The following is a 17,215-nucleotide window of genomic DNA, read 5'->3' on the forward strand; positions in this document are numbered from 1 at the left end:
TCTATTTTTTGTATTTTTTTTTTTTTTTTTTTTTTTTTTTGAGGCGGAGTCTCGCTCTGTCGCCCGGACTGGAGTGCAGTGGCCAGATCTCAGCTCACTGCAAGCTCCGCCTCCTGGTTTCCGCCATTCTCCTGCCTCAGCCTCCCAAGTAGCTGGGACTACAGGCGCCGCCACCTCGCCCGGCTAGTTTTTGTATTTTTTAGTAGAGACGGGGTTTCACCGTATTAGCCAGGATGGTCTCGATCTCCTGACCTCGTGATCCGCCCGTCTCGGCCTCCCAAAGTGCTGGGATTACAGGCTTGAGCCACCGCGCCCGGCCAGTTTTTGTATTTTTTAGTAGAGACGGGGTTTCACAGTGTTAGCAGGATGGTCTCGATCTCCTGACCTCGTGATCCGCCCGTCTCGGCCTCCCAAAGTGCTGGGATTACAGGCTTGAGCCACCGCGCCCGGCCGACTCCGTCTTTATTAAACAAAGAAACAGGCCGGGTGTGATGACTCACGCCTGTAATCCCAGCACTTTGGGAGGCCAAGGCAGGTGGATGGATGACCTGAGGTCAAGAGTTCGAGACTAGCCCGGCCAACACGGTGAAACCCCATCTCTACTAAAAAAATACAAAAAAAAAAAAAAAAAAAATTATCCGGGCATGGTTGTGCACGCCTGTAATCCCAGCTACTACTCAGGAGGCTGAGGTGGGACAATTGCTTGAACTCAGGAGGCAGAGGTTGCAGTGAGCCAAGATCATCCCACTGTATTCCAGCCTGGGTGATAGAGTGAGACTCCATCACAAACAAACAAACAAACAAACAAGTGCTTCTGACTGCAGAGGACTTAAGGCCAGATGAGAGAGACGGGGGCAGCTCCTCCACTCAGGGAGAACTCAGCTTGAGGGAGCAGAGGTGGAGCCATGGTGGGAAAGACTGTTAGCGCTCAGAGCAGAAAGCCTGGGGATTTGTATCTCTGTGAGTTGAGGCCTGGAGGGCAGCCCTACAGGAGCCCTATAGGATGTGCCATTGAACACTCAGCCTTGGGATGCTGCTGAGTCTTGGTCTCTTGGAGATTCTCAGTGTCTACAGCACACTAAAGGCTCTCGTAACTCCTGCAACAGACACTTGTTTGGCTTTGGTTATTCCGCTGCGTCCCTTTGTTATGAAACATATTTCCTCCCACCCATGGTCCACACTCAGGAAGCACTTTCTGAATTTCTTTACACCAAGGCTCTCAAGGTTCCTGGGTGGCTGTGCATCCTCAAGTTTTTCTAATGCGCAGCCACGTGTGAGGACACTGGAATACCGTGTGATGCCGTGTGTGGGGACAGGAGCCATACATCTGTCACAAGCATGGCTGCACATGCTCACGGGCAGGCTACGGAAGGAAACGAGAGCGGGGCTGGGGGCTGGGGAAGGAGAACCCGTGTTCTTCACTTGAGCCCTTCTGTTCTGTTTAAACTGTATTATAAGAAGCATTACATATTATATGATATATATGTATTGTACATTACGTATTACAAGAACCTTAAGTAAAACCTAAGTATAAATGTCTCTGTTAGAAACCCCTAAATTAGGATTTCTCTGCTGGAGCCTGACAGATCTTCCCCAGAGCAATGGAGGCAAACCCAGGCGGGGCTGGGGGCCTGGAGGGGCTGCTACTCACAGGTACGGGATGCACGGCGGTTCCACCTCTGAGAGAGCGGCCCGGTAGGCTCGGAAGGAGGACGAGCTGTCAATCAGCGTGCAGTACTCGGCCAGGCCCTGGCAGGACAGGACAGGACAGGACAGGTGTGAGCGAGTGCTGGGGCAGTGCTGGGACAGAGCCCTGGTCCTCCTCACTCACAGGAGGGTCAACCACCCTCTGCCCACCTCCACAGGTCCCACCATGTGCAAACATCCAACCAGGTGTGGGTCCTGGCCCTGGCCAGCAGGGATTCTGTCCTTTTCAACGAGTGTCAGCCCAACCCCTGGTCCCAGGGGGACTTGAGGCCGTTCTGTGGAGAAACACCCCACAGTACTCATTGTGCCTGGGCAGCCAGCGCCTACGTGTGTACGACGTCCCGGAAGATGGGCTCCTGCCAGCCAGACGAGCTTCCCAGGCACACACTGAGTGGCGTCACTCCTGGCTCGGAGCTGCCTTCGCGCTGCCCTGCACTCAGGGAGGACCAACTCGAGACAGCATGTGACCTCGCCCTCCTCAGGGCTGGGGGCTTCTCTCCTGCAGGGGCGGGGGGCTCCTGCCTAGGAGCCTCAGCCAGCCCTGCCCCACTCAGAAGGCCCCTCTCCTACCTCTTCTCCTGTTAGGTGCCTGTCCCTGAAATGCTGCCTCCTCAGGAACCCTCTCGCAGAGAGGCCGTGTGAATTTCCCACCTCTCCCCATACACTAGCTTACAACCATCCCTAAACATGGGCTTGAACAAGACGACCCTGGGTGGCCTGGCTGACACCTGGGTCTCTGACATGACCCCTGGGAGGCCTGGGTCACATTCGGGTTCCTGACAACCCCCAGATGGCCTGGCTGACCCTCGGGTCTCTGACATGACCTCTGGGTGGCCTGGCTGACACTCAAAGCTATGGGTTTTGCCCCCATTTGCAATAATATTTCCCCACACACGATAAAGGCCCAACTCCTCACCAGGCTCCTGAGGCTCTCGTGACCTAGAGCTGGTCCCCTTCTCTGGGGATGTGGTCCCCTGGCCTCCTCCTGTCCCTGGAGGTGCCAATCCCCACCTGCTCCCAGTTGTGCACTCCTTTGTCCCCTTTGATTCTCTTCCCTTCCCAGGAAACTCCTCCTCCTCTACAGGTGGTGGCATGAGTGACACTTCCTCTGGGTTGGCCCACCTGCCCGCCCTTCTTCTTTTAGCGCTTATCCAGCAGAAACCCACCCAACATCATGCTGGGCTGTTCACAGTGCGTCCCCAGCACCTACCGCAGCGCCCGGCCCGAAGCAGACCCTTCAGAAGAACGGGTTGAGGAAGGGCAGGGAGATGGGAACCCAGGGATGGGCCTGCTGGGTGGCAGCAGAACACCAGGACGTGACCACCCCGGAACCAACCTCGGAGCTCCCTGGGGCCTGAAGAGTGGGGATCAGAGACAGGAAAGTGGGAGGGTAGCTGTCCTGGCCACACAGCATGTCGGTGGCAGAGCACGGGCCTAGGTCCAGCCTTTGCTTCAGTGGGAGCACTTTCTGCCACAGCTGGTTGTCTGAGGGCTGTGTGGCCCCCTTTACCAGCCATCCTCCCAACCACGCCCCAAGGCCACTCACCTCTGAGGTCTGCTTCTGCCACTCCAGCCTGCGGATGGGTGCTGAGTCCAGGGCAGAGAGGATGGCCAAGTAGGAGTTGAAGTTATTCAGCTTCCGCAAGTGCTGCCGAGAGAGGGGCGGCGCCGTGAGGCAGGAGGGCAGGCAGATCCCGGGCTCCCCAGGCAGGGACTGATAGTGGGGGCCTGGGGAGGACTTGGCCACCATTACCTTCATGATCTTGATGAACTTTAAGAGCAGCCGTTCCCTGTCCTGGGCCTTTTCCTGTAACATGATTATGGACCGGACCCTGCATAGACCAAGGGAAAAAGAAACAGCTGAGCTGACCGGTCCCTGCAGGCCCCAGGGGTCCTGGTGGAGACAGGACCTGTACGACTTCCATGCCAGTGGTCACCAGCCCACCCCTACTGAGTACCTGCAGCCTGCCCCAGGCATAGACCTACTTTCTGCTCTCCAGGAGCTCACAGCATCCCGGGACAGAGGCAAGACACCACAAGGAAATCTGGTGACAATAAATCTGGTGACCATAAGGAAATGTGGTAAAGGCCCAAAGGGGGCTTTGAATCTGCAGGTGGAGCATGGGAGGATCAAAGCAGAGCCTTTCCCGACAAGCATGGACCCCAAGTACCAGCGGGCTGGGCAAGTTCCTTGTTTGGCACAGGACTGGCTCGGGGAGACCCGCTAGCACGTGACGTAAGAAGTCACCTTTGGCAGCCACGAGGGAAGGAACTTCTGAGAACCTTAGTAGCAACTAAAGCCGAGACCAAAGCCACAGGCCAGTCTCATCTGTGGGATAAATGCAGCAGGGTGTCACGCTGGCCTCAGTTTCCTGTGGTTCACAGGGACCACTACCAGGGTCACTTAGAGGAGGTGCCACACTTTGCACTGCTTCTTTTTTTTTTTTTCCTTTTTTTTTTTTTTTTTTTGAGGCGGAGTCTTGCTCTGTCTCCCGGACTGGAGTGCAGTGGCCAGATCTCAGCTTACTGCAAGCTCCGCCTCCTGGGTTTCCGCCATTCTCCTGCTCAGCCTCCCAAGTAGCTGGGACTACAGGCGCCGCCACCTCGCCCGGCTAGTTTTTGTATTTTTAGTAGAGACGGGGTTTCACCGTATTAGCCAGGATGGTCTCGATCTCCTGACCTCGTGATCCGCCCGTCTCGGCCTCCCAAAGTGCTGGGATTACAGGCTTGAGCCACCGCGCCCGGCCTTTTTTTTTTTTCTTAAGAGACCCATCTGTCACCCGGTGCTGTGAGTATATCTCACTGCAGTCTTGAACTCCTGGGTTCAACTGATCCTCCTGCCCCAGCTTCCGGAGTAGCTGGGACTATAGGTATGTACCACTGCACCTGGCTAATTTTAATTTTTTGTAGAGATGGGGGTCTCTCTATGTTGTCCAGGCTGGTCTCAAACTCCTGCGCTCAAGTGATCCTCCTGCCTTGGCCTCCCAATGTCCTGGGATTATAGGTGTGAGCCACTGTGCTTGCACCTCTGTGCAGCCAGGCCCTGTGGAGTGTGCCCCCAAGCTTCCTGCACCCAGCCAGAGGCTGGTGTCAGAAGCCAGGCTTGGGGCCTTGTGTGCAGCTTCCGTCTGCCTTAGAAACCACATCCTGTTGGGCAAAACCCTACGCTGGATTGCCATGGCTAAACATGCTTTCCCCAGGACGGAGTGCTTCTGTGGGGAGGACGGCAGGAAAAGGGGAGATGATCTCGGGGCCTTTAAAACACATCAGACATTCTCCTGGAGGCAGCAGTGGGCAGTGGGGGGTGCACAGCTGCTGAGCTCTGGGCGGGGTCCTGCCTGATGCTGAGCTGCTGTGGGGGCTCTGTCGCCTCTTGAAGAGACAAGAGCTCTGCTTTATAAACACACTACTGGGATTCATTTTGCTTTAAGAATTAAAGAGTAGGCTGGGCGCAGTGGCTCAGGCCTGTAATCCCAGTACTTTGGGAGGCCGAGGCGGGCAGATCACAAGGTCAAGAGATCAAGACCATCTTGGCTAACACGGTGAAACCCTGTTTCTACTAAACAATATAAAAAATTAGCCGGGCGTGTTGGCGGGCGCCTGTAGTCCCAGCTACTTGGGAGACTGAGGCAGGAGAATGACGTAAACCAGGGAGGTGGAGCTTGCAATGAGCTGAGATTGCGCCACTGCACTCCAGCCTGGGCGACAGAGCAAGACTCCATCTCAAACACACACACACACACACACACACACACACACACACCACACACACACAATTAAAGACTAAATACAAACATTAATATTATAGAGCCCACTCTTGTGCTGTTTTGTCAGGCAGAGTCAGTGTGAGTGTCAGCCTGAGATTGCCTGGCACTGACAGGGCAGGAGGGCAAACTCGACGCCCTTCCCAACACCACCTATGGCAGACATTGCTCCTCGACCCTGGCACTCTTCCCCGCTGAGCCTCCTCGACCAGGTGGCCACTTCCAGCAAGCCCCGTCCTGTCCCTGCCCTTGTCCTCTGCCTGCCCCTGTCCTCTGTCTACCGTTCGTGGTCAATGCTCGCGGGGCCCCCAGGAGCTTAGAGGAATGAAAGAGGTGGCTCCTTCTCCTACCATTCGAGCTCCCTGCAAAGGAAAACGCAGAGCCCACCCAGACGTGCCACCAACCAGAGCAACAGGGCTTGGCGCTGGGCCCCTCTTACCAGTAGGACATGTTGTTGAAGTGCTCCGTGAACTGGGTCAAGTTGGGGCTCTTTTCCTCATTCTGTTCTTTTGCCCAAAGCAAAACCTCAGGAATCTGCAAAAGGAAAGAAGGCAGCTAGAGGTGGAGCCCCCGGCTTTCCCGTAATGGGGGTTTCTCTCATTCAGGTACAACCAGTGTGGCTCCCCATGGCAGGAGCAGCCTGTACCTCTATTTTATAGAAGAGCTCAGCATCCAGCAGAGTTAGCTGCTCCGCGATCTCATGACTGTGAAAGTCGTGCAAGGTCCCCGGCCTGGAAGACAGAGGCGTGAGAAGAGCCATCAGGGGTGGGGAGGGCGGTGGGGAGAGGTAAGCAGGCCCGGGCTGCAGGTGTCAGAGCAGGAGAGCCTCTCTGCCCAGTAGGCGCGTGGAGGCTACGTGGCGGGTAAGCCCCAAAAGGCTCCTTGGGGCCCTATGGGCCTCCTGCCTCTCTCCGGGACAACACCGTCTGCCTTTCTCTCCTGCTTCTGCCGAGCGTGTCCAGCAGCTTCTGGAATCAGGAGACTGAGTCTCCCTCATGAGCTCATGGACAACTGAGATGCCAAGAAGGCTTGCTCATGGCTGGAGCCCGCTTCCAGGTGGCCAGCAAGAACAGAGATGGTGCCAAAGAAACGAAGGCTATGCGCTCACCGGAAGGAGCCCACTACTCAAAAGACATCTATAGCTGCAAATGGCACTCACCGTCGGTGTAGAGGGGGCGGGCCACAGACAGGAATCTTTTTTTTTTTTTTTTTTTTTTTTTTTTTGAGACGGCGTCTGGCTCTGTCACCCAGGCTGGAGTGCAGTGGCCGGATCTCAGCTCACTGCAAGCTCCCCCTCCCGGGTTTACGCCATTCTCCTGCCTCAGCCTCCCAAGTAGCTGGGACTACAGGCGCCCGCCTCGTCGCCCGGCTAGTTTTTTGTATTCTTTAGTAGAGACGGGGTTTCACCGTATTAGCCAGGGTGGTCTCGATCTCCTGACCTTGTGATCCGCCCGTCTCGGCCTCCAAAGTGCTGGGATTACAGGCTTGAGCCACCACGCCGGCCTAGACAGGAATCTTTATGCAGTTTTTTTTTTTTTTTTTTTTTGAGAGGGAGTCTGGCTCTGTCGCCCAGGTTGGACTGCAGTGGCCGGATCTCAGCTCACTACAAGCTCCGCCTCCCGGGTTTACACCATTCTCCTGCCTCAGCCTCCCGAGTAGCTGGGACTACAGGCGCCCGCCACCTCGCCCGGCTAGTTTTTTGTATTTTTTAGTAGAGATGGGGTTTCACCGTGTTAGTCAGGATGGTCTCGATCTCCTGATCTCGTGATCCGCCCATCTCGGCCTCCCAAAGTGCTGGGATTACAGGCTTGTGTCACTGCGCCCGGCCTCTTTATGCAGATTCTTAGGGATGGTCAGGGTAGCCCGGAGGGCCGGACTAGCATCAACCACTGCCATGTTCATGCTGGGACAACCCAGAACTGACCCAAGCCCAGGGTGTGTGCACTCCTGCCCTGTCCTCTGAAGCCCCATGCCCTGCCGCCCACTTCCTACTCACAAGAGGATCACCACCCAATATGCGTCTCCTGGAGAAAAGGCCCAGCCCCCAGGGACCCACAGGGCTGTTCCTGAGGCATCTCATCAAAGCGCCTGTGCAGAACCAGGATGGGGCTGTGGGGCTGGCAGGGGGGGAGGGTAAACTGAGAAAGGCACGGCTCCTGGGGAAGAGGTGGGGCTGGAGAGGTGGGCTCCTCACCTGGCTGCTACCCCCCGGGCCGCCAGGGGCTGGCCAGAGGTGGCACACCTGAGCAGCTTCTTCTGGTCCACCTTGTCCAGGATGTTCTTCCGGAGCACGCGGGCCAGGCTCAGCTCCCCGTTGCACACCAGACGGAAGACCAGTTCCATCAGCAGCTTCAGGATCTCTTCTGTCAATTCCACCAGGCTGAAGGACCAAAGAGCACAAGGTGAGGAGCAGGAACACAAGGCCCAGGCAGACTCTGGCTTTGCCTTGGGATACACAAAGGGCACAGGGCCATGACTGGCACAGAGCTGGCTGGGAAACTTCTCATGGGAAGAGAGCAGGAGACGAGAGCCTGGGATGGCTGCCTGCATTCTTAGAGGTGTTGGGATGGTCATACCACCTGCCACACACACAAGAGCCATCTGTTGGCACTGGACAAGCGCCAGGGACTCTGCTGGGGCCTGGGCTGCAGGGACAAGTCCCACACGAATCCCGCCCTGGGGAGGTGCTGCTCCCATTGGGCGATGAGACACCAAGACTTCCTGACCTCTCAGACTAGATGCCTGAGGGATGCTCCCCAACTTGCCCTGCTGAGAGCTGTCCACGCGTGGCCATTTCCCAGCCGCACAGCCACTGACCACGGTCATCTCCCCCAGCAGGAGGAAGACAGTCCACCTGATGGAGATTCGTTAGCGGAACCGATATGGCAAGTGCCACGCCGTCAGATGGCCAGCCATGGAAACACTGAGGAGGGAAGGAGAGAGAGCCTCTCCCATTCCAGCCTCCACACAGCCTCCACCATGGCTGGTGGCTGAAAGCATGCCTGCTGGAGACTGGACCTAAGATACCCATGGGAGCAGGTGGGTGTGGCGGGTTCTCTCCTGAGGGTCCACAAGGGACCTCATGAGGAAATCCAGGGCCTGGGCACGGGGTGGAGAGACACCTCACCCACCTCACCCTGGCCTGCTGGGGACAGGCCATTCTCTCAAAGGACCAAGATAATGCAGGCAAGAGCCAGTTCTGCCCAGAGCCGATGGGCAGGAGAAGCAGGTGGATTGGAGCCTTTGCCTCCCCATTGGCCCCCTAGGACCCCAAGGGTGAAGCACTCACCAAAGCTCATCCACCACCCGCACCAGCACGAAGAATGTGTTCTTGCTGACGCGCTTCTTGAATGTGTCGGCGAAGGGAGAGAATTTCTCGTATGTGGAGCACGGGTTAAAGAAATAGTCACGTGGTCGGCCGGGGGTGGCGGGAGTGGAGGACTGACTCCTGGGGACCATTTGCTGAGCGCTCACAATGTGCCCGTCTCCCTGCGTGTAAAGCACTGGCATCCAGAAATGAGGGCACGGGACTAGCGCTAGCGCGGGGCAACAACTGCAAAGCCAGGATTTGAGCACAGGCATCTGACCCCAGGGATGCCCCCGGCTGCTGTCCTCTCCTGCCTGCCATGCCATCTCTGCTGCACCGTCCGGGCCTGCCTTTCTGTTGGGTTCACCCCGAGGTGCCCGTGAGACTACAGACATGTGGAGAGTGCCTTGCTGAACCTTAGGTAGAGAACGGTGGGCCCAAACCAAACACCCTTAAAACCCCAGCTCGCTGGGCAGGTGTGTAGGCCAGAAGTGTCTCCTTCCAGTCTTTCTGTGAGTTTCCATCCTGAGGCTGCCTCCCTGGGCTCTGCAGGGGAGCTCTCGCCTCCGTGACACTGGGCCGGGTCTCTCTTCCCAGAGCTGCAGCACGCTCCACATTGGCTCCCTGTCTCCAGGGCAGCCCTTCTAGCACCCGACCAGCTCTGGCTCATGCCCTGAGGTTGGGCTCTGCTTTGCGGTCAGGGTTTCCTGCCCGGCTGTTGTGCTTGCCATCAACTCTCCAGACCTCTCTGATACCCTCCTGCTCTCTCTCTAGCGATCCTGGACCTTCCAAGTCATGGGGCTCGGGACAGAGCAATGTAGCAGGGACAATGGCTTGGCCCACAGCACAGGGGTCGCCAGCCAATCAGGCCCAGACCTTGATGCTGCACCATTTCCATGATGGCTGAGCCGGGCAGAGGCGGAGAGCCTGGGTGCTGGCAGCAGGGGGCAAGTGGCATATGGCTGCTTTCCCACCAAGCAGCCACATGGGTCAGGTCCTTCAGGTCTCTGAACCTTGGTTTCCTCAATTACACAATAGGAAATTACAGAGCAGTGGCCCCATGTATAGTATGGTCATTTTACACACATCCACACACACGTATTAAAAAATGGTCATAGAGCTAGGTGAAAGCACACATGTAAAGCACATCTCGCCTGACCAGCAAGTCCTCAACATGTGTAAGTGACAGCCATTCGCTGAGCCAGGCCTGTGAGCAGGCGCTCTGAGTGACAGAACTTGCCAGGGACCCGAGACTCTGCCAATGGAAGATGTCCACATCTGTCTTGATAGAGTAGGAATTCTAAAGGCCACCACGAGGGGAGAACGGGAGGCCAGGAGGTCTGCAGGAGACCCCAAGTGGAGCCGTGAAGGCTCAGGGCACACAGGAAGGGGCGAGGGCGCTGGTGGACTCAGGATTTCCTACCCTAGGTGGTGGCGGCTGCCCAGCAGATGGCAGCCGTGGGCTATGTGCTAAGAGGTGGCTGAGGAGCAGCCGACCCAGTCTGCCTTCCTGGAGCAGCAGCTGCAGGTCAGCCTCGTAGGGTGGGCAGGTTCGAACTTGAAGCAACGGGTCACACAAGTGGGTCCTTTCAAGCCCCTGGGGTCCTTCTCAGCCACTACTGCAGAGGGTGACATTTACTGAGGGTGGGCCTGTGAGGTAGATCTGGGGACAGGAGCCCATTCCAGTTGTGGATGTGGCAGTCGCAGAGTCCGCTGCGGGGGAGGTGACCGTGCTGACCCCTGAGGTTTCTATTTGGGTCTTGGTGTCCATCGTGCCCAATGTCCTGGGGCTCAGCTCTGAGAAGCTGCCAGAGCCGACCACGGAGGGGCTCTGCAGGGGCGTCTGCAGGACCGGCACACTCGCTCCCTCCCAGTCCGGGGCATATCTAATTCTTTTTTAGAATCATCCAATGACTACAACTGCCACCAGGTACACATTCCCAGACTACGTTCCAGCCTCTTCACATCATTTCACTCGACCTTTTAAGAGATGAGGAACTTGCCCGAGCTCAGAGCTGGAATGCAGGAGGGTAGAGGTGGGAACCTTGGTCCGTGGGGCTCCTGTGTCCCCACTTCAATCACACTGCCACCCAACATGCTGCTCAGCTTCCCCATGAGGGCTGAGGGGCAAGAGGGCCCTTCTCTCTCTGAAATGCCCATGGCACAGGGCCCGTGGGTCAGGCAGGAAAGGATATCTGTACTGCAGCTTCTTGATGAGCTCCTCTGGGGAGATGAAGGTCCTGTAGGTGGTCAGGAAGGCCTCGCAGTACAACACCAAATCTAGAGGGAAAAGCAACACAAGCTGCTTGTCAGGGTGCAGAGGGCTGAGGGTGGGAGCTGGGGTGGATGTGAGTCCTTGCTCTGAGAGAGGCAGGGGAGACGGCACGGGGAGTGGGACAGGCGAGGGAGCCAGGGGCCTGGGAAACCACTCTGGTGCCTCCGCCTGCATGTCCCAGAGAAGTCACACATCCTCTCTGTCCATCTCTCAAAGGAAATGGCAGATCAGAGAGGGAAAACAGGAATGAGTTTTATCTCATGGGCACTTTCTACCGATGATGGTGCTGCCTGGAGAACCATGCTGTGGGAGCTGAGGCCAGCTCTGGTCCCAGCGGAAGAGGGCACTTAGGCTGACAAGTGATGCCTGCCCTGGGCATCAAAACCCGGAGGCATGCCTGTTCCAGGTAGGAGCCAGCCCTGGATTAGACTCTGAGAGGCTCTGCCTGTCCCAGTCTAATGCTTCAGAAGGTCTTCGCCATCATGGGCACAAAGGAAATAATCTGTTCAAACTTGTCAGCAGGATCCTGAAACGAAATCCTAGGCAGTACTTTTATTTTTAAATTATTATTATTATTATTTTTGAGACAGGGTCTCACTCTACCGCCCAGGCCAGAGTGCAGTGGTGCGATCTTGGTTCACTGCAACCTCTGCCTCCTGGGTTCAAGTGATTCTTCTGCCTCAAGCTTCCAGAGTACCTGGGACCACAGGAACGCACCACTACGCCTGACGATTTTTGTATTTTTAGTAGAGACAAGATTTCACCATGTTGGCCAGTCTAGTCTCAAACTCCTGGCCTTAAGTGGCCTCCCCAAAGTGCTGGGATTACAGGTGTGAGCCACTGTGCCCAGCCAGTACTTTTAGATGGTAGGGTCCAACTCAAAAATCTGGGGAAATTCCACGTTTTGGGTCCTAAGGGATAGGCTGAAGAGGCACAGCCTGGGCCGGGTACCAAGGAGGGGCGTGGTGCCAGCCACTGGGCAGATGTGGGCTGGCAGCTCCAGTCCACCCCTCACTTCTCCACGCCTGCCTCCTCTAAGAGGAGGCTGGTACCAGCCAGGGACTCCCAGACTTCCCAGAATTACAACAGCCTTATTTATTTGCTGTGGTGACACCTTCTCAACTGTGCTATCTCTGATATTACAGAAAAAAGTGGAATTTTAAAACGTAGGACACTGCCTGAGCCAACAGGTGGCCAACAGGCGGCCAGACTCACTCCCTGCAGCCACCCCCCATGGCTGCTGAGGTGTGAGACCCAAGGAGGCTTCGCAGCCGTGTTCCTCACTGTGAAGCTGGGCACACACATGCACGGCTTAAATCTTGTGCTCTGGGCACAGGCCACCTGCTCCCACCTTCTCACTCATTCCCGAGCTGCTGGGTAGAGGAACCTTGACGAACCAATGTCTGCAGATGAGCCATGCTGGCTTGGCTCCTGCCCCCACCCTTGCCCCATCCCCTTCTGCATCAAACAAGAGAGGAAAACCCATGTCTGCTCTTGCACTGGAGGCTGCATGGGGTGAGGCCGGCAGGTGAGGGAGGCTCCAGGCTGGGAATCACAGCATGGCCCATGCGCACCACGCTCGGGCTCATTCCGGGGCCCCCACACCCACTCAGTTCACTGTCAAGCTTGGATTTCTATTTCTGTTCAAAGAGTGCTTCAGGAAGGAAGCAGAGATGGCCAGCATAGACCCACATCTGCTTCTGGAAGAATGGGCCCAAGTCAACTGCCCTTTGCGGGTGCATCATTGCCAGTAGCCATGGCGACTTTGTGGGACTTACTGGTGAGCACTGGGCCACGGCCTGAACATATGCCACATCCTTCAATGCCCAGAGCAATCCCACAAGGACAGAGAGGCCTGTTACCCCACCAAGAGAGGAGGAGCCCGGGCACGAGGCCACACTACCACACCGGGTCTGCGCCCATGTCTGCCCAATTTCAGAGCCCTCCCTCCTCTGCTGTGCCCTGGATTATGGCAGATGGGACAGCACCTGGCTTCTGGGACGGGCAGTGCCGTGCCACTCCTCTAGCGATCACAGGACTCTCGGTGTGGCCCTGAGCACTCTGTGCACCCTAGCTCACCTGGTCTTCGTGACAGCCCTAAAAGGCCCCAAAATTGTCCCTCATTTTCCTCCCAAGGAATTGGAAGCTCTGGGGCTGACAGGTCTGGCACACAGTTGCCAAGGGATAGACAGGATCTAAGCTGAGGCCTGAGGCCAAGGCTGACCTGACCTTCTCCCATGCAGGTCCTGACACCTGAGAGCAGAGCCGCACAACCACAAAGCACCCCCACATGGCCTCTCCCTGCCAAGCCCTGCTCGGCAGGCTGGGTTCCACAGCCCTGAGCCACGGGGCTCCCAGCCACTCGTGCTGCTGGGGCAGTCTATGGCTTGCAGGAAGCACCTGCCCAAGGAGCTTGCTTTGTTACCTGCCACAGGGTGCTTCACCCTCCCAGCGGAGCCAGGGCTTCTGCCTCAGTAATACTTTCCTAGGTACAACCTTAGTTCTGGGGAGCCTCCAACCCTCCTGCTAATAACATCAGGCACAGCTCCCACCGGCACAGAGCCTCCTCTCAGCAGGTCCAGCTAGCAAAAGCCAGAAGCCTCTTGGCTGTCCTGTCTCGGGGCTGTGCCCGACAGGACAGTGGAGTTCACCCTTTGGAGCTGAGGTCTGAAGCCAGCTCCCATTTCAGCCCCTCACTGTGGACAAAAAGGAGATGAAAGTCACTCCTGTGCCCGGCTGAGGATGGAGCCCCACTGTGTCAGGCAGGGAGGGGATTCACTGCAGAGAAGCCAAGTGAGGGCTGTGCTCAGGATGGTGCTGATCACGCCCCCAGCACCGCTGACGTGCAGGGCAGGTTTCACGCTCCCTCACGTAATCCGCACAACAACGGGCACTGTTCACCCCTTCAACAAGTGGAGTCGGCTCAGGCCGAGAAGTCTGGGGACTGCCCAGGGGCCCTCCGAGCCTGTCATGGCACAGCTGGGGCTAGGATGCAGCATCGCCAGATCTGGGCCCTGCCCTGGTCAGAACAAACAAAGGGTAAGGGAACAGTGAAGGGAAGGGCGGAACAGTGGCTGCGGTGAGTTTGTGGGAGCCATCTCTTCTTTTTCTCTAATTTTCTGCAATGTAAATATTTTTTAGTACTACCTCCATAATTCAGAAATTCCCCGAGTCATTCTAGGTCACATGTGTTGGGAAACGTGTTGAGGAAACACAGGGACAGAGTCCTTTACAGAAATGAAACAGTGGGAGGCTGAGACAGGGGAACGGTGTGAACCCGGGAGGCGGAGCGTGCAGTGAGCCGAGATGCGCCACTGCACTCCAGCCTGGGCGACAGAGCAAGACTCTGTCTCAAAAAAAAAAAAAAGAAAAAAAAAAGAAATGAAACAGGCTGGGCTAGGATTTCAAGGTGGGAGCATTTTCATTCCCTCCACAGTTTACTTTACCATTGCTCTGACATCATCTTTTAAATCATTGTTTTCAATGTAAAAAGCAAAGCAGTGTGTGGAGAGATGGGCTGGCCAGGTGGCGCTGGCCCCTGGAGGGCAGGCAGTGAAGGGGGCTGCGGCCGCGCCCCACCAGGTCACTGGCACCTCCTTTCCAGAACATGACTGGGAATGACAGCTCTTTTGCTAGCAGAGTCCACCCAACAGGGCGTTTTAGGGATTAGGGGATGGTCCCTGCTTTTCCAGCCCTCTCAATCAGCACACTGAATGCGTGGTGGGGTGGGGCAGCTGTGTGCTGTGAAACTGAGGCCACTGCTACAGAATCGAAGGTTCCTGGACGGAACAAACTTTCAAGAATTTCCTCGTGGAGTACGTGAGTGAAGTCTGGTCTAATGGTCTGGAATAATAGAGTGACTCAGCAGTCAGGAAAGGGATCAAAAGGTACCTGCATGTTATCTTAAGTTTGGTACTACTGGGTGACATGCCACCATTCAAGGCGCTGTCTGTGGTGCACCTACTATGCGCTGAGCCCCTCAAGGACCCTGGAGGCCCTGCGGTCATTACCTTGTACCAGTGGACGACAGACGCCGCACATGCCTGGAGTTGAACATGATCTACTTGTCTCCCAAGGTGGGCTCTCTCAGCTCTGACTCAGGTGCCCCAGGACTGCTGATCAGACCTGCTCAGGGCTGGCTGCCAGGAGGGGACAGGAGAGTGATGGGAGGCCGAGTGGCACCTGGGGCAGGATCAGCCCCAATCTAGTGAGCTTGCTGACACAAAGGCCGCTGTGGAGAGGGCACCCTACCTTTCCTGTCAGTCTCAGTAGCATGGACCAATAAGATGTCCCCAGATCCTCCGCGGACATCCGGCCCGTCATCACCCTGTAATGAAAACAGCCAAGGAAGGTATGAGGCAGAGTATGCCCTTCAGAGAGTCAGTTTAGGAAGAAATAGGCAGGAATGAGATGACAAAGAAAATGCAATGCAGGAACCCCAAGTCCCCTCTCCTGTGCTCCTCTGCCCAGGAGCATTGTGACTGCACTGCAATGCCAGGGGTGCCCTCCAGACTCGCCTTGTGCTTGGTGACAGGCACAAACTGGACTGAGTCTGGGAGCTGGATGGCCTGGGAGCTGCCCCGGCACCAGGGCACCAGGACATGTCACTGTTTTGAGTACACAACTTGGGTCAGGGGACACAGCGCCATCCATCCTTCTCTGCTCACCAAACCACAAGTGATGCAGGACCCCCCGGGGGCAAGACAGTTCCCAATCTTGCCCAGGATGCCTGTGGAGGCAGCAGGACTATTTCCAAGCATGTTCATGTTCCCCAAAACTGCAGCAAGCTGCCCTAAATCTAAATCCGTCTCCCCAGGTGGAGGTAGAAGTTACTTGCATTGACACAGGTTCTTCCATGGGGCCCTTCATTAGAGGAGAGCAAAGCATTACAGAGAGAGCTGTTCAATGACATCTGATGCTGCACACCTGCCACCAACCCCACCTACCTGTTAAGAAGCAAGTCTTGCTTCCGTGCGGGCAAACAGAGGTCACCCAGCATACAGCCAAAAAGAGCTGTGACCAGGGCCAGGAATGGAGGTTCAGGACAAACCCCCAGGCCTGTTTCTGCCCCTGCCCCTCAATGCTCCTTGCTCTGTCACGCTCGGGGGGACAGAACCAGCCCTCTCAGCTGTGGCACACACTCTGAGACTCGTCCACCTTTTTATTTTGGGGCTTTGGTATTTTACCTCCTGACTCCAGAGGCCTGAGATTGTCTTGGGTTTACCTCTAGGAGTGGGAGTTATGCCTCTGACCTGATTTTAAGGAAGAAATTTATGGCAAGGATCATGAAATGACACTTCTCTCTGCAGAGGAGCCCAGCTGTGTGAGCACCCCCACCAGCCCTGCCTGCGTGTGACAGTCCAAGGCACAGACACCTTCCTGGGCTGCTCCCTGCCATGGCCAGAGCCAGCGCATTCTTGCCTGGGAGTGTGCAAAGGACAGTATCTGCTCTTTTGTCTATGTGTCATCAAATCGAAGCTCCAAAAGAGTTGCCTCCTCGTGCGGGCCAAGGCTGCTTTATGAAGCTGATCCTTTGCACTTCCCGCACTGCACGCCAGGAGGGAGAGGCAGGGCACTCTCGGTCCAGCTTCCTCTCCACTGTCATAGGTTTGGGCCCTGTTTTCACCAACGAGGTTCTGCAGGCAAGGCACAGGACCAGGGAATCCACAGTGTCCAGGCCTGAATTTTCTTTTCTTTTCTTTTCTTTTTTTTTTTTTTTTAGAGATGGGTCTTGCTATGTTACCCAGGCTGGTCTTGAACTCCTGGACTCAAGCTATCCCCCTGCCTTGGCCTCCCACGGAGACACCCAGCTGGTGTCTCCCAGGCTGAAGCTACAGTGGGGCTATATTTTCAACAACAGAAAAAGTTTCCCATTAGTGAGGGCCAAACACACACAGGCTCTGTCTGCAGAGCATTTACATGGATTTCATCTCCACACCCTCAGGAGTTCTGGCATCTTTTGCTACAGAGGCTGCAGAACTTGACCTGTGTAAGATCACTTTCTTTTTTTTTTTGTTTTTTGAGACGGAGTCTCGCTCTGTCGCCCAGGCTGGAGTGCAGTGGCCGGATCTCAGCTCACTGCAAGCTCCGCCTCCTGGGTTTACGCCATTCTCCTGCCTCAGCCTCCCGAGTAGCTGGGACTACAGGCGCCCGCCACCTCGC

General features: G+C 56.2%; 1 protein-coding gene across 11 annotated transcripts in view; it reads right to left on the reverse strand.

Moving 5' to 3' along the window:
- Positions 1-17,215, reverse strand: part of RAPGEF1 (Rap guanine nucleotide exchange factor 1) — a 166,609-nt gene that overhangs the window by 4,763 nt on the left and 144,631 nt on the right. For all 11 annotated transcript variants that reach the window (XM_033194546.1, XM_033194513.1, XM_033194497.1 and 8 more), the window contains 9 exons: positions 15,305-15,380; positions 10,974-11,058; positions 8,761-8,853; positions 7,666-7,851; positions 6,118-6,202; positions 5,911-6,005; positions 3,461-3,539; positions 3,254-3,355; positions 1,652-1,749 (listed from right to left, as the gene is read on the reverse strand). In XM_033194546.1, the coding sequence (XP_033050437.1) occupies positions 1,652-1,749; positions 3,254-3,355; positions 3,461-3,539; positions 5,911-6,005; positions 6,118-6,202; positions 7,666-7,851; positions 8,761-8,853; positions 10,974-11,058; positions 15,305-15,380 (899 nt within the window). The remainder of the gene's footprint in view (positions 1-1,651; positions 1,750-3,253; positions 3,356-3,460; positions 3,540-5,910; positions 6,006-6,117; positions 6,203-7,665; positions 7,852-8,760; positions 8,854-10,973; positions 11,059-15,304; positions 15,381-17,215) is intronic.

Source organism: Trachypithecus francoisi, unplaced genomic scaffold (genome assembly GCF_009764315.1).
Source record: "Trachypithecus francoisi isolate TF-2019V2 unplaced genomic scaffold, Tfra_2.0 Contig01585, whole genome shotgun sequence".
Taxonomy (NCBI): Eukaryota; Metazoa; Chordata; class Mammalia; order Primates; family Cercopithecidae; genus Trachypithecus; species Trachypithecus francoisi.